This window comes from Marmota marmota, unplaced genomic scaffold, assembly GCF_001458135.2.
Source record: "Marmota marmota marmota unplaced genomic scaffold, marMar, whole genome shotgun sequence".
Lineage (NCBI taxonomy): Eukaryota > Metazoa > Chordata > Mammalia > Rodentia > Sciuridae > Marmota > Marmota marmota.
This window is the reverse complement of record NW_026000168.1, coordinates 8,555,705-8,572,142: the sequence shown is the minus strand read 5'-3', so window position 1 is coordinate 8,572,142 and position 16,438 is coordinate 8,555,705. Positions and strand designations below refer to the sequence as shown.

The 16,438-nt window shown below is 44.5% G+C and overlaps 1 protein-coding gene across 5 annotated transcripts in view; it reads right to left on the bottom strand.

Moving 5' to 3' along the window:
- LOC107150034 (contactin-4) overlaps window positions 1-16,438 on the bottom strand; it is an 874,282-nt gene that overhangs the window by 16,500 nt on the left and 841,344 nt on the right. For 3 of the 5 annotated variants that reach the window (XM_048787028.1, XM_048787027.1, XM_015494935.2), the window contains 5 exons: window positions 11,117-11,292; window positions 7,714-7,834; window positions 4,337-4,495; window positions 2,307-2,456; window positions 982-1,052 (listed from right to left, as the gene is read on the bottom strand). In XM_048787028.1, the coding sequence (XP_048642985.1) occupies window positions 982-1,052; window positions 2,307-2,456; window positions 4,337-4,495; window positions 7,714-7,834; window positions 11,117-11,292 (677 nt within the window). Of the gene's footprint in view, window positions 1-981; window positions 1,053-1,285; window positions 1,626-2,306; window positions 2,457-4,336; window positions 4,496-7,713; window positions 7,835-11,116; window positions 11,293-16,438 lie in introns of those variants that run through there. The other 2 variants (XM_048787029.1, XM_048787030.1) reach the window with 2 other exon arrangements.

Genomic DNA, 16,438 nt, shown 5'->3' with positions numbered 1-16,438 from the left:
CTTCCTTCTCTGCTTCTCATGATTATATCAAGATTGTTGTTTTTTTTTCTTTTTTTAAATTTAGGGTTGGCCAATAAGCTACCTAACATATTCAGGAGATTGGAGATTGACAGCAGGCTTAAAGCACTCAATGACAATCTGCAGGGGACCCTTGGGCTCCGAGGGTCACTCCCAACTCTGAAATAGTTGGAAATGACCTTGAAAGGAGATAGTTGGTGGAAATGTCACGCCCCACCCCAGCATCTCCCTCTAGTGCCAAAGAGGGGGAAGGTCTTCACTGGTCCAAGGGACCTAGACCATCTTGGCATCTCAGGCAGGACCTTCCTGCTCAGAGGAGAAGCGCTCAGCCCGAGGGTGGGGGGGGGGTGAGGGGTTGCTTCCACTGCTGGGGCTCGGAGGAGAGGAAATGATTTCATTTTTACAGCCACAGACTAGAATCTTTCAAAAACATTAAAGGACCCTTTTCTGAAAGCTCCTCACCTTCTCTCTCAAAATCAATTTTTAATAAATTGGTGACTAACCTTCCTCCAGGTTGTTTTTTTTTTTAAATGCCTCTTAATCCAGCAGCAAAACCAATTGCCGGGCGAGCCTGCTGGTGCTGAGCTAAATCTCTGGCTGGCAGACACTTTAAATCAATTGACCATGTAGCAATTCAGGAAGAAAAGAAAACTCTGGTTTTCTCTGAACCTTTTTCTTTAATTTTTTTCCTCTCTCTTTCTCTCTCTCTCTCTCTCTTTTTATAACTTGTGTTGGCTTCTCTTTCCTGATTGTTTTTTCCCTGGGATGAATCAAATGAAAAAAAAAAAAACTTGCCTACACCATGGATGGGCTAGCACCTTCATTTCCTGCTACCCATTAGCTAGGGGAAAGGAAGCCCTGGTACTCGAATGGATTTTAGCGGCTCAAGACAGAGGGGAAGGCTTCCCAGCTACGTCTGAAAGAATACAATGGCCCAGATAAATGCCCTGTGGTTTCATTTACCTCCCACGTTATAACCAGTTCAGATTTGCTTCCTCCACCACCGCTGACGTTGGCCGGGGTGACCTCAGGAACTGCATAGGAGACACAAAACAAGTCATGTCACACAAGCCATGGCAGGTGACTGCTGGGGAAGCCTGGTGGCTTCCTGGTGGCTCACCGCCAGCCAATACTCGGCTACCCACACCTTCAAGGAGGTGAAGTGTACGTGGCTCTCGGTTACCTGTTTCCCATTCAGCAAGGGGGCATGTCTGACCCGTGGCTCAGCTCCATCCCCAGAGACCCAGGGGTTCCAGGGAGGAGAAAAGAACAGAGGTGCATAGGTCCCCAAGCTTGGAGAGGTGTTTATTAGCCACGTGGTGATACACACAAAGGGAACAGGGGAGCCTCTCTGCTCAGGCAGAGCTTACAATCCAGGTGGAGGGCAAGGGCGTGGGGGGAATCGTTTATAGAGCCAATCCACGGCACAGTTCAGCAGAGACAGAATGAAGAGGAGCTGAGGTGTTCTGCAGAGCAGGTTGCTGGACGGGGCGGGCTAATGGCTTCTCAGAAGAAGGTGAGCTTTGAGCTGGGTGCTGGAGGAAGCGGTGAGCAGAGGGTGACCCCTGGCTGCTCACTGTCTTAACCTCTTTGATCCCCACTTTTCTCTGTAAAAGACGGGGAAATCGGGCTGGTTTCCTCCCCAGGATCGCTGAGTGGAATTAATTCAAGTATAATTTTGCAGGGGGCGAAGGAAGCCTTGGGCTAGCTGGGCTATCATCACGTGACTGCAAGACTTCAGGCAGAACTGTCCACAAGGTCAGGCTGGGGTATGTAACTGGACAGTTCTGCCTGAAGGCAGACCTCTGAACCCGTGAAGAAGGACTTTTTTCAGGGAGTAGGGACGAGGGATTGAACTCAGGGGCACTCAGCCACTGAGCCACATCCCCAGCCCTATTTTGTGTTTTATTTAGAGACAGGGTCTCACTGAGTTGCTTAGCACCTTGCTTTTGCTGAGGCTGGCTTTTTGAGATCCTCCTGCCTCAGCCTCCCAGACTGCTGGGATGACAGGCGTGCGCCACTGCGCCCAGCAAGAGTTGGATTTTGAAAGCAGCGCTTCTTGCTCTACCAGTGAACCCAACGTGGAGGACTCAACTGGTGATCACAACTCACTGCCTGCCCAGCTCACCTCCTGCTGGCCTGATTTCTGATCTTTTAAAATCGTTTAAGGGGAAGAACGTGCTAATACACAGACTCCTCTGGCAGGAAGAGTAGTGAAGAATTGAAAGTCTCTCCAAGGAGCAGGCACTGCTGGAACAGATGAGGTCAATCCCGGGGGGGCTACTCACGGGCCTCTTCCGTCCTCCGCTTCTCCGAGGGCCGGCTGGGCTCCCCGATGCCAATCACGTTGGCTGCGACGGTCCGGAATTCGTATTCGACCCAAGGGTTCAAGCCCACCACCGTCGCTGTGAATGTCTTCCCATCAATGAGTTCTGGGACTGCAAGATATCAAAAGATGAGGTGGTTTCGCAGGATTCCCAGAAAACAAAAAACAAATGCAGACCCCATGTTGGGAGGATAGGAATATCCATCCATCCATCCGTCTGTTATCCATCCATCACCTCATTCAAGGCCTGGTAGGTGGTTTGATGGTGGCTGTATAAACTGCTATTACAGAGAGTAACCCCCGAGCTCTGTTCAACTAACACACTCAAATCAGATGCCAGCAGATGACCTCATAAAAATGCAAAGCCCTCCAAGCCTGAAGCTACTTGACTGGGACTATTCTTAGAATCACCTAACAGGTTTTCCTGCATGGACTATATAGGCGAGCTTTCCTTCTGACAGCTATCCAATGGGTCAGGTAAAAGTGTTATGTCTGTTCTTACACAATCCTTACTGCACCCGTTTAACAGAAGCTGTAGAGAGATCAGCCGATTAGCAGTCGAGACTAGAAGTCACTGCCTAACTTCCAGATGCTTCTCATCTGTCTTTCTAAAACACTCCCGGGACTCAACAGAAACTCAGTGTTATCGTGGAAGGCTGTTTCTGTGATCCGATTAAGCTAAAATGAAAAAAAAAAAAAATTGGGGGTTGTTCAAATCAACAATTTATATAAATTGCATAAAATTGAGTCCCACTATATTAAAACTTGGAGGCCACACAGGTAGCCCTCGGGGACTATGGAAATGTGTAACTTTCTTACAGGAATTACCTGTCCATCTAACCTTCTTCTCCTCAAATGAATCTAAATTTAAAAATGAGACACTGACAGAGGTGTAAGAATTAGGACCCCAAAGCGAAATGATTATGAAACTTTAAGAAATATAGGGAGTACACCATAATCATAAAAAAGTATAAAAATTATTTAAAAAAAGGAAAGAAGGTGAAAATGTTGCTGCCACTAGGGATAGTCTGGAAAAAAATTTATGCTAAAATTTGTAAATTGATTTTAAATATTTCACACCTCTTCATCCCCAAATCTATCCACCTAAACTGAGAGGCAGCAGTTCAAAAGGCTCCTATAGTCCTTATGTACTGCTTTCTGGAAAGTTATGTAGAAGCCTTACTAAGACAGGATTAAAGGCTGGCATATTACTGAGGCCCTAAGCAACTCAGTGAGACCCTGTCTCTAAGTAAAATACAAAATAGGTCTGGGGAGGGGGCTCAGGGGTTGAGTACTGCTGATTTCAATCCCCAGTGAAACTCCCTCCCCCCTCAAAAAAGGTCAGTGATGTGGCTTAATGGTTCAGCGCCCTGGGGTTCAATTCCCAGCACCACACACACACACACACACACACAAATGAATGAATGAATGAATGAATAAATAAATAAATAAAAATATAGAAAAAGGCTAGGGATATGGCTTAATGGTTAAGTGCCCTGGGGTTGAATTTCCAGTACCAATAAATAAATAAATAAATAAATAAATAAATAAATAAATAAATAAATAGAAATAAGGTTGGCATAGCCCACGGCTTCCCAACCTACCACAGTGGTACAAGGATGATTTTAAGGAATACACAGATGCATGCAATTTTTTTTAAAAAAAATAATCAGTTTTAAATTTGTGAAGGAACAAAGAGAAAACCCAGGTTCTGACCTATCACTTCACAGATACTATTGCTTTAAGAGAAGCAAAAAACAAAACAAAACAAAACCCCAAACCCCAAACAAAACATGAGTCGTTATAGAGAAAACTATTAAGTCACTGACGGCCACAGCGGGTGGAGGTCTGGGAGACCCAGCCACACTGCATCATTTGCAGTTGTCCCTTGGCTCCTGTCCCAGTTGGCTGTCTGTCCGTCACGCTGTGCTGTGGAAGTCCCCGAGAGACACCCAGCACCCAGCACCCAACACCCAGCACCCAGCATGGTACCTGTACTGACTGCCTGCCAGCCCACGGAGAACGGAGTCCTGGCTTGGATGACATACATGGTGACGGGGCTGTGGTTGTCAGGCCCGGGTCTCCAGGACAGCTGGGCAGTGGTGTCCGTGATCTCGTCTATGGTCACGGCCTCTGGGGGACCCGGAGGACCTGGCAAAGAGTGAGACCCCCAGAGTCAGATCAGTATGACAAATGACCTAAATGACCCACCAGACGTTTGATTCCCTCCCCGACTCCTCACTTGTCAAATCCTTTATGACCACCTGATAGGGGTTGGGACCTGTGCAGGGCTCTGGAAGTACCCAGATCAACGAGGCGTGCCCCCAGCTTCCAGGGGTAATAATAAGGAAAGCCGCCGCCAAGCAGAGCCTTACAGGAGAGTATTTGTCCTGATGCGAGGAGAGAATATTGGGCCACCTAAGGGTCCAAGCTCATTTCTCCATTCATTATATACATGTGTGGGTTCCTCCTGTGGGTCATGGGCACTGCTCTCTGGGGACACGGTGGTGACAAAAGATACACAACTCTTCCTGATTTCGTGATCATTCTCTGCTGAAAAGGGTCCTTTCGGTCACCAAGGATGTGTGCATTGGAGCAGAACTAGCTTTAAAACTTTGAGGGTCCCTCCCTTGCTCTGTAAAATTCTGTTGCTAAAGAGCAACAGGCCCAGGGCAAAGACCCAACCAGATGCATCCTGGTTTCCAACAGGGAAATTTCCGCCCAGGCAGAAACAAGACACAACTCAGTGCCTCAGGAGACAAGGGGGTCGTCAGGGGACAAGTGTAAGGAGATACTCCTAGGAGGGGTTTGCTGATCTCCAGGAGAGCAATCCGATGCCCTCCCCAAGTACCACTGGGCCATGTCCCAGAGACAGGGAAAAATAAGAGACCTCACCCAGAGGGTGCAAAGTCGGATTCAATTTCCCCCGAGTCAGACTTTGCTCGGGGATTCACCGCTCCTCCCTGTAGGGGGCGCCCTAACGTCCTCTTTCCTTTTAAAATATACCATCTTTATAGATGCACAGATGATACCAGATTTATCTTCTCCTTCTAACTCTTGGCTAAGGAATCTGGAAATCTGAAACTGATTGATTTTCCATGGTGACATTTCAGCCTGCCCATCTAATGTCACCCAGCTGGGGCTGAGGCAACCTTGGGTCTTTGGGGATTTTTATTAACCCAGGTAAATCTAGACAACAATATCCTCTTCCTCCTATCTCTCCTTCACCTCCCCTCTTCCTTCCTTCCTTTCTGTTATGGTTTAGATGTGATCTGTCCCCCAAAAGACAACGTAAGAATATTCAGAGGCGGGGAATGATTAGATTGTGAGAGGTGTGACCTGATCAGTTGGATTAATCCACTGATGTGGATTAAATGGGTGGTAACTGTAGGCAGGTAGAGTGTGGATGGAGGAGGTAGGTCAATGGGGTGTGCCTTTGGGGTTATATATATTGTCCCCAGTGAGCAAAATGATAACATGGTCAGGGGTGCATACAAGTTTTTTTTTTTTTTTTTTTTGTGACAAACAAGAACAGGGGGACGGTTGGGTTGAGGCTGGTGTCTGCTGCTTGCTCAGGGGTGGCTTTTGAAGGTGCTGCTATGGATTGAGGAGAGGGGGAGACCCAGCCCTCAAAGCCATACTCGATTCAAACATCAAAATCTCTCGCAGGCTCCTGTAAGGGTCTCTCTACTGCAATGTGCAGAAAGTCTGCCCGGACAAAGCAGGAGGAGATAGGATGAGAGATTAGGGTTTAAAATGGCATATTAATTTATTGGCCTTATTAACTGATTAGAACTAGATTTTCTTCTAGGCTGCGTTTGCAACTTCAATGTTATTCTCTGTGAAATGAAGTATACAATATCATTTAAGAACTTCAAGTATTACTGATTTAAATATTTATCAGTCTAATTTATTGGCGTTTAAACGGCTGATCTGAACATTATCCTAATTAAATAGAGGATAAATCTCCGGCAATAGAATCCTTTTGTCCCTAAGGAGAGAGCAGATCGACTCTGGTGTATTTTTTTTTTCTTTTTAAGTAGAATTAAACATGTTTCTGTTAAGATATTCTGTGGGCAGATCAACCTAAGTTATAAGATTTTTTTTTTCTTCTTATCTGCACCATGACTGAATGATTTTTCTTTTAAAGGCAATTTAAAGGTAACCAAAGCATACACGAAATAAATGCTATTTTTCTTTAAGCTATCTTTAACCTTATTTAAGGTGCTAATTCCTACACATCTCCCTGTCACCTTCTACCGAGAGGATATAGCGCAGAACTGGAGGTATTTCCCACCATGCCTTGTTCCCTGGTTCACCCTGCCTCCAATGCTGATCTCCTGGATCTTTATTTTCTTGCTCTCAAAGCTCCACCTGAGCTCAGCTGCTGGCTAAAGAAGGCTTGACACCTATAGTTAGGAATTCTGACCAAGGAGCTGCAAGCCAAGATATTATGTTCTGGGTTGGCTTCATCTTTATTTTTATTTTCTTTATTCAATTTTTTTTTTTATGGTGCTGGGGATCCCACCCAGGGTCTCATGCATGCGAGGTGAGCCCCCTTATCCCTGACCTACCCTCCTGACCCAGCTTTTATTTTTAATACTTTAGAAAATCCCCGAGCATGCACCAGCCGGATTCTGGTATGCACATTGGTTCACTAGTACTTTAATTTTTATTTAAAGGTATTTCTTGAAAATCCACTAAGCGGAACTTGGAACGGGCTCCGTGGGCGTAGCTTAGCTTAGGTCCAGGTCACATCAAGTTGGCGACACTCGAGAGATTCGCACAAATGCTAGTTTTTGCTATTCACCTCAGCTTATTCGCTACATCCCAGGCAACCAAAGGGGTGTTTCCTGTCACCCCTAAAATTATATTTAAAAAAATTCAATTAGTTTTACAAGAAAAAACGAATCTGGTAGCAGTCTGATATAAACTTCTTAAACTACTGTTCGAATAGCCGCCCAGAACACTGTGGGTTAACCCAGAGGGGACCAGAAAGGCCCAGGTGAAACCCTTTTGAGACTGTTGGCTTTGGTTAATCTAAAGTCATTCTAGGAAATCACAGGGACCCCAGCTGCCCTGATTTGGAATTTGGGGGTGCTTGCAGGCGTCACTTTCAGTATAAAGAAACTGGGCTTGCTCGTTATAGCTTCTGACATTGCCCCAGGAGGAACTTCTGGAGACTTCTGGGGACTGGTAACTCACCACTGCTAACATGTAGTTCATGTCTTTTTTTTTTTTTTTTAATTTCCTCTATACTTCGGAACCACTGAGGTCTTAGAACTCTGTGCCAGAGTAGATATCACAAAAAATGTTTTAAGGACAAAAGAGCGGCGGGGGGGCAGGGGGGTCGGAAAAAAATCCAATACCTCTTACAATCAGGTCTGCTGTAGCCGATAACTTGTCCACACTGGTTTGGACCATGCAGATGTATTTCCCAGCGTGCTTCAGTTGGATGTTTCGGATCATCAAATCTCCAGCTGAGTCCTGCTGATAAAGTAGGGGAAAGTGGGCTACCATTACTTTTTAATGAGCTCTAAACATCCTCCGCACATGAAGGACACGGTGACTAATGGATTTATTTTTACGCCGGCCGATGACAACATTAGCGACGCAGGCCGTGGCCTGTGGATGCTCCTGATTGACACATCGCAGCGCCAACGCCTTCCGATGGCACCTTCCAGAGACCTCAGGTGGGTGGCCTCTTGGGCTCCCTGGAACACTCTGCCACCATAAGGTGGCTCCTGATCTGGTCCAGGGGGTTTCTCTGACATGTCCTCCACCTGCCCTCTGCGTTGGCATTCCAACACTTTTCAACTCCACATTTGGAAAGAGGAAGCAAACCTCCCACCCCCGTTTGGAGGCTTTTGGCAATTTCCTGTAGAGCCTTGTTCTACAGCCAGCAATTTTGATTGCTCCCAGGTTTGAATTAAAGGATTATGAAGACCAGACTCCCCAGGGAAATCTCCCATCACCTAGTGTGGAACGGGTGCTAATTTGTTTTCCAAATGCCAAATGCATGTTTGATTAGCAGATGAATAGGACTAATTACATCCCCCGGTTGGTCTAGAGATGTCTCTGTGCCCCAGAAATAATTCTACAGCATTCAACAGCGTGGGACTTCTAATAAACAGGAGAGATCCCTCCTCAGGCTGGCACAAAGGGGGCATTTGAATGAAGGACTCTGGTTTCTTATCCCTGTTCATCAAGAGCCTGGTGAACATCTGCTCAAGCATAGGTCCATACCACAGGCCAAACTCCCAAAGAATAGCAAAATAATTTACGGTCTACCCGTCCACCCGAGTGTTCCCATTCCAAACCCCAGAATGGAAAGCGGACCCAGACCCTGAAGTGCTCCTTCTGCAAATGGCCACCAACCTGGTGAGACTCAATGGTATTTTGCATATGGCGGCTACCTTTCAAGTGCTTTAGTTCTATTAACTCACTAAACACAGGTTCTGAGAGGCAGGTGCAATTTTGATTTCACAGATGAGGAAACTCTACTACAAACAGGTGAGGTGACTTGCCAACGGTCACTTAGCCACTAAAAATCGGGGCCAGATTTGAACCCACACAGTCAGCCATAGTCCCCATTCTTAATAATATTTTGCTATAGGACTCTCTAAGACCTTATTCTCACTGGGAATAAAGCAAGTCCTGAGTTTCTATCCTGTGTGTCAGTAGAACCCATCACATTCATATTTACCAAAGACAATGGAAGAAGCTACCAATGGCTGTCGGGGGATTAGCACAGAGGCCAAAGCACACAGCGAAGGGAACGCTCAAGTTTTGATACTTAGTTGTCTTGGGCGGACCCCTGCTGTGTGACTTCATCGAAGTCTCTTAATCTCTCTGGATCTTAAGTTTATTGACCTTTGAAAGATGGATGTCTCGCTCCACTGTGCTGTGCGGTGAGAACCAAATCAGATTGTGCGGCTACTCAAAATCCTTTTTACAGACTGTGAAGCACACAGTAAATTTAAACTGGTATTATTGATGGTCATGATCAATTTTCTTTCTGAAACAATCATGTCAAAGACCTTAAAGCTAATTCAAGGAGAGCTATGAAATTTTTGTTTTTAAAATCTGAAAGTCTGTTACTTATAACACTTAGGATTTTCATCCAGTTTTTACTATGCACTGAACATGTGTCAGTAACAGGAGATAATAGATGCTCAACTTATTTCCTATGGATTCTGTGGGGATTAGGGAGCTAATATATAAGAAGGTGCTTTATAAATGATTAGGCAAATAGAAGGAATTATCATTACCACCACCATCATCAATATTATTATTATTATTGTTGTTGTTTTGGCACCAGGGATTGAACCCAGGGGTGCTTATCTAGTGAGCCACCTCCCCAGCCCTGTTTTGTATTTTATTTAGAGACAGGGTCTCACGGAGTTGCTTAGCACCTTGCTAAATTGCTGAGGCTGGCTTTGAACTCACAATCCTTCTGCCTCAGCCTCCCAAGTCGCTGGGATTACAGGTGTGCATCACCATGCCCCGCTATCAGTATTATTATTAATGATTTTTTTACCTAAGATATTTTGTCTGGGGAAACATAATACTGGAGATATAAATATTCAAGTGACATATAACACTTGAATAGAGGTTTGGATAAAAAACCAGCCTCCCATAGGGAATATGAAAGGTGCATTGATTTTAAGATAGAAGCCACGTTGGCAGTAAGGACATGCCTATACCATCTCCTTAATTCACTTTATTCACTGGGACGTGAATGTCAAAGAGACTTCCTGTGGCCTATTTCAGAGCACAGAACCTACCATATGCTCTCTGATTTTGGGATTTAGAACGCGCTCTAGTGATTCTCCAATTTTTTTTTGCCCGGATTTGTATCTTTAAAACAAAACAAATATATAAAAAAAATAGGATCGAAGTAAGAATTTCATAGAAAGAGACTTTCCCTTGGAACCAACCAGACCAAACTGTTTAGGGAGATCTGCACCGATGCTCTTACCCAGGACGACAGGGCCATCTTATCCCCTTGACCCCCACCCCCATGGTCTGATCTGTTCCCGACAGAGCCCTTGAAAGTGTCAGAGGCCACTCTCCAGCTACCTACCCTACAAAGGGTGGCCGTCAGCCACATGTAAGTGATTACGAGGACATCCAATTTGATTGGGGCACTTTACCACTGAGCCACATCCCCACGCCTTTTTATTTTGAATTTTGAGACAAGGTCTCATTAAATCGATGAGGCTGGTCTCAAACTGGCAATCCTCCTGCCTCAGCCTCCTGAGTGGCTGGGATTACATGCACGCATCATGTTGTCCAGTTTCAGAATGGTTCTGATAGACACAAACTGTGACTTGTTTCTAGATTTAACCTTGTTATGTATTTATTGATAATGTGCACTGTGAAAAGTAAGGCCTTTCAAAAATCAAGCACTTGGAACAAAATTGCCTGCAAGTAATACATAGCCTCACCAGACTTTTGGAATCAAGAAAGCAAATCCTGAATTTGCAACCATGAGTCTTCTGCAAGAGCCAAGGGGAGGGATAATCAGTCGCCTAAAGACATACGAGGTGACTATTCTGAAGTTCCTTCTCTAACCAGGTCTAGAGTCAAGTGCATGGATTGGGGCACAGAGCTTGGGGCTTTGAAGTTTAAAGCAGAGTGTGGCAATCTAGGAACTGGAAGAACGTGACGTCATACGACAAGTCCTAGGAGCGTCAGTCTCCTCCTTCATACACAGGAACACATGACCAGCCTGTGGGATTGCTGGGCACAGTTGACGTTAATACTTACCCCTCCGACTCTTTCAAAGTGGTCCCCGTCTCGGTCGAAGTCTATCAGGTGTCCGTTAAAGGACCACGTGAAGACGATGTCCAGGGAGTGATCGTGGGTCACCTGGCATGGCAGGACGATGCTCTCTCCAACCGTGACGTCCATGCTGGAAGGGGGGACCATCACCCTGGTGGGATCTGAGAGTGGAAACAAGACCAGAGACAGACAGACAGCGTGGTGGGCCTCCAACCCCGCACCCGGGAGGGAGCAGGCAGGAGTGGCTTGGCTTTGGGTTTTTTTGGCTTGGGCTGGGACCCGTCAGCCTCAGTCATCTGGGAAGCCCAGATGTGAGCCAGGAAGTCGTTCTGAAGACAAAAAGATGAGACTGCTCATTATGTGAACCTTCCCCAAGTGACGGAACCCAGCCTGGGAGCCCTGAGGTTAAATCTCTGCAGATGCTCAGGGAAAACAGAAAGTAGGTTCTGGTAACTTTGCATTTTCAGTAAAGCTACACTCCACCACGGAGTCACATCCCCAGCTCTCTTTTGCATTTTATTTAGAGACAGGGTCTCACTGAGTTGCTTAGGGCCTTACCATTGCTGAGGCTGGCTTTGAACTCTCTATCCTCCTGCCTCAGCCTCCAGAGCCCCTGGGATTACAGGCAGGGACCAGCGTGCCCAGCTATCAATTAGTTCTTAAGGTCAACATTTACATGACAGTTTTGCTGGGGGTGGACAGGCTTGCTGATCGGAGACAGTTCATAAACTCCCAAGTTATATTCACAAACACCTAATTTCTTACCCTCCGAGGCCAGATGATCTCATCACGTGTGTCAGAGAGCACAAGGGGCGGCAAAGGGTTTGAATCAAATATAAAGGCCGCATCACTGCCTACAGGATCGACATTCTGGATTCAGCCCATATTCCAGAAAATTTTCAATACTAAACCCAAACCAAACAAACGACGGCAAATAAGATAAATCCAAACCAGACCAGGCAACAAGAGAACAAGGACGGATTCTCTCCTATAGTCGAAGACCTATGTTTCTGACTGTGAACTAGATGAATATTCATGAAGTGAACTTGTTTAGATGAAAATCTCCTCTGGACAATTCGAACTGATCTTTCATGGGGGACTTTAATTTTGGTATCGCGTTTTCTTTTTTAATTGACACGCGATGTCTGTGCCTGTTTATAGGCTGCCATGAGGCGTTCTGATGCACGTCTGTATTCTGTACTAACCAAATCCATTCCCCTCTGTCGATCATCTCCAGCATTTATTGGGGGGCCCTAGTTCTCATCAAACCACGCTCACATTCCCGCTACCAAGACACTATTGGTCACAGAGTTCTTCCCTTTTATTCAATCATGGAGAGAAAACACCTCTGGTTGTTATAAAGAGAAGTCTCGGTCCTAAGCAGTTTCTCATCGAGTGGTAGAATATGCTTTGGCTTGTTTCCCCCAAAATAGGGCAAAATTGTGATAAGTGGCACTTCTAGTCACTACGGGATGAGTGACATTTCTGAAATGAGAAGTGAATAGCGGGTCCTGCCGGCGACGAGGTAATGGGACAGAAATCCCCTTATTTCAAAGCCTAAAGCTTTTGTAAGCCACATAATAAAAATCTATTGATTCACTCACCCTCAGGAATAGGTAGGTACAGCCCAGGATTTTTATTTTATTTATTTTATTTTTCGACTGGGGAAGGAGGTAAGAGCAAATCTTATTGTAAGCAAGATTCTAGGAAGAGCCCCCGCCTTTGGTGAATTTTTTTTTAATTTTATTTTTTGGTGTCAGGGATGCTTAGCCACTGAGCCACATCCCCCAGCCCTTTTTATATTTTATTTTGAAACAGGATCTTATTAAGTTGCTGAGGGCCTCACTCAGTTGCTGAGGCTGGCTTTGAACTTGCCGTCCTCCTGTCTCAGCCTCCTGAGTTGCTGGATGACAGATGTGTGCCCCTGTGCCCAGCGGAATAGCCCGATTTTGACTCGACATGTCGTTTGGTGTTTTTGAATTTAAATTTTCCTCACCTATAAAATGAAGGCAGACAGTCTTAGGCTAAAACCAGATATCTTTATGATTTTTTTTTTTTTTGGATGGAGAGGTTCCCCAATTCTACTTTGGATAGCTGATTTGGCAATTTATTTTTTCGTTTGAATAACCATTCATTTGTTCATTTATGCAACAAGTATGTCTCACTGGATATCATACATATAAAAAGGAATAATAGCAGTCATGATTGCTAAGTCCCTTGCTGATGTTAAGTTACTGATTTCATTTATAATTATTTCATTTATTCCTAACAAACAGGTTCTATCATCAACCCTATTTTTAAAAATATTTTTTTAGTTGCAGATGGACACAATATCTTTATTTATTTACTTTTATGCTGTGCTGAGGATCAAACCCAGTGCCTCACACATTCAAGGCTCTACCACTAGCTACAACCCCAGCCCTACCAACCCTATTTTTAACAGATGAAACTCATGCCAAGGAGTGTTAAGAACTGTCTGCTATTCTGCCTCTCTTCATTTATTTTTCTATTTTTATTTTTTGGTACTAGGGATGCTAAACCACTGAGCCATGTCTACTGCCCGTTTTTTTTAAATACTTTTTTTTGAAAATATTTATTTTTTAGTTATAGGTGGACACAGTATCTTTATTTTATTTCTATGTGGTGCTGAGGATTGAGGCGAGTACTCTCTCCCTGAGCCACAACCCCAGCACCACCTCCGCTCACCCTCTTTATTTTTTATTTTGAGACAGGGTCTCATGAAATTGCTGAGGCTGGCCTCACACTTGCGATCCTCCTGCCTCAGTCTCCTGAGTTGCTGGGATTGCAGGTGTGCACCACCACCACACTTTGCTTCATTTAGCCGAAAGCATGATATTCATTCACAAATCATCCAGAGAGAAAGTCTAAGGGCATAATCCAGCAATCTGCACTCTTCAGTGTGTGTCGTCAACTGAAGATATTTTAATGGAGAAGGAAATTCAAAGAATCCCTGCCGTGGGTTACAACTGGTTTCAGAGACTACAAGAGAAATGAACTTCCTGCCTTCGACAGGTAGCGCGCAGGGGTGATTTCAGGTCTAAAGTGCTAGCTGTAGCTCTAAGCTTACACATGGAACTTGGAGTGTACAATCAGCACACATATACCACTGAGCCACACTCCTGACCACCTGTCTCCCACTTTTGATTGGCAGCGATCTCCTGAAGAAACTGTTCAGCACTTTATGCACATGTAGGGGTCTGGGACAGGTGTTATTATTATTTTTTAAATTAAATTGGCAAATTCAGCTGCCTATTAACCAAGGACCAGAGAAGTCCCTAAAATAAAGGATCATGTTGGTACAGTTGCTAAGCTGACAGCCACTAATTCATTAATCGAGCACTTGTCGCCGATTTGCGTTGTGAGCTCCAAAGTAGCAAGAATCAATGCAAAATAAGTCATACGCTGTACACACACCAGAGAGGTCTCTTCGGGACTAGAGAAGATTAAACTACCTCTTGGTTTAGAAATCTCATTAGCTTCTTGGTTTTCTCAGAGTGTATGTTTCCTGAGTGCTCTTGTTTACTGCGTTGTGAGTTCTGATACTTTTTTTTTTACCGGATTAATTTCCTTCAATTTCAATACAAGCGCTGTACACAAACAAACAGATGGCTTCTTGCGAAAACAAACTGTCTCCCTTCCTTTGGTTTTAATTCATCAAGATCAGCAGGAACCTGTGTTTCTGACTTCTGTTCTGAAGAGAGTCACTCTAGCTACTGTTCTGTGCAGAGAACTCTCAGAGGCAATTAGAACTCGAGATGCAAATTCGTGGCTGGATTTGGATGTAATTAGCAAAAATAAGTAAGATCAATGACACCCCTCGATCAATGTTCATTCTTGTGGTCGGTTCCTACAGGAGAGAATGACATCATTGGGACTCTTGCTTAGAAATTTATGTGCCAAGTGCTCACCTGCCCTAGTGCTCACAAACATTCTTACTTTCTACAGTGTTTTCTATAACATATAGATGACAGTTGGTAAACTGCTTTGTTGTAGAGGTTGTAGCAGCCATGAAGACAGGTTACTTATTAAACACTCTGTTAACGATGACACCAACAATTCCTTGCACCAATTCCAAACGTACAGCAGGCATCCAAGCCATAGAATTTTCTGACTTTGGCTGATGGCGAAAAGATTTCCTGAATTAGAGCTATTCTCTGTAAAACAAGTCTTTGGGGTTAATGGGACAAGAATTCAATTTCAATGAGGTTTTGCCTATTTGATATCAACCATCCCATTTCCATTGATAACTTTTATAGTGCTAAGATAACCCCTTGGTGTCTTTTAGTTTAGTTTTGTTTTTTTTTTTTCCCCAGTGCTAAGGATGGAACCCAGGGCCTCACACATGCTAGGCAAGTGCTTTACCACTGATCTATATGCCCAGCCGTCCTTGGTGCCTTTTAAGAAATAATGTGTTTTAGTCATCTTAATGCATTTTCTCCGGTAAGCAAATTTCTTAAGTGTAATGGTTTTGACAGTGTTCTTAGTAGGGGTTTTTTTACATACATTTTTTTTTATAAGGAAACATTTGAAAAATGGATTTCTTCAAAGGCCTGAAGCTCATCAAGGAGCTGAGAGTCAGTTTATCTCTAAAGCCACAGGGCAGAGGGACAGAGAACTATTTTTAACAACATTTAAATGCTGCAACAACGATTGTTGATGACTGATGGCAAAAACCCTTCAGGAAACATCTCTGTAGATGAAGTTCAGCATTGTAGGGTTGAACCCACTTAAACAAAACTCAGTGCTGCATACATTATATTGACCAATTCTGCATAAAACACATGTTTGAATGAAAGATCATGAACACATGAATATTAGAGATGAGAATTGAGATTCATAGTGAGTCTAAGCTGGGCCAACCTTTTTATCCAGAATGAAAGTTCACAGGGATTAAGGCAAAAAAGCTACACTTAAACAAATCTGCTGCATACACACCGTGTGGAGGACAGGTAGCTCACATGGATAAGAGCTGCCCACATTTCCATGTGCACCGTGCCCAAGAAGCTACCAAAGAAGACCAGCACCCTCTTAGCCTGCATTCCTAGCATGTGGCATTCCAATTTCACGAGATAACAGTCCAGTTGTATTTTGCCTGAATCAGAACACAGCCCTTTGGGAAACACCCTGTGGATTCACGGACAGCTTCGTGCACCCAGGCCCGTGGAGGACCTAAGAATCCTCCAACAGCTGAAATCACTGAACGTGTTTAGCATGAGAAAGATGCAGCCAGAATCAGACAGGCAGTCAGCATAGAGAGGTGAATCCATCAGGTTGGATCCAGGAGGC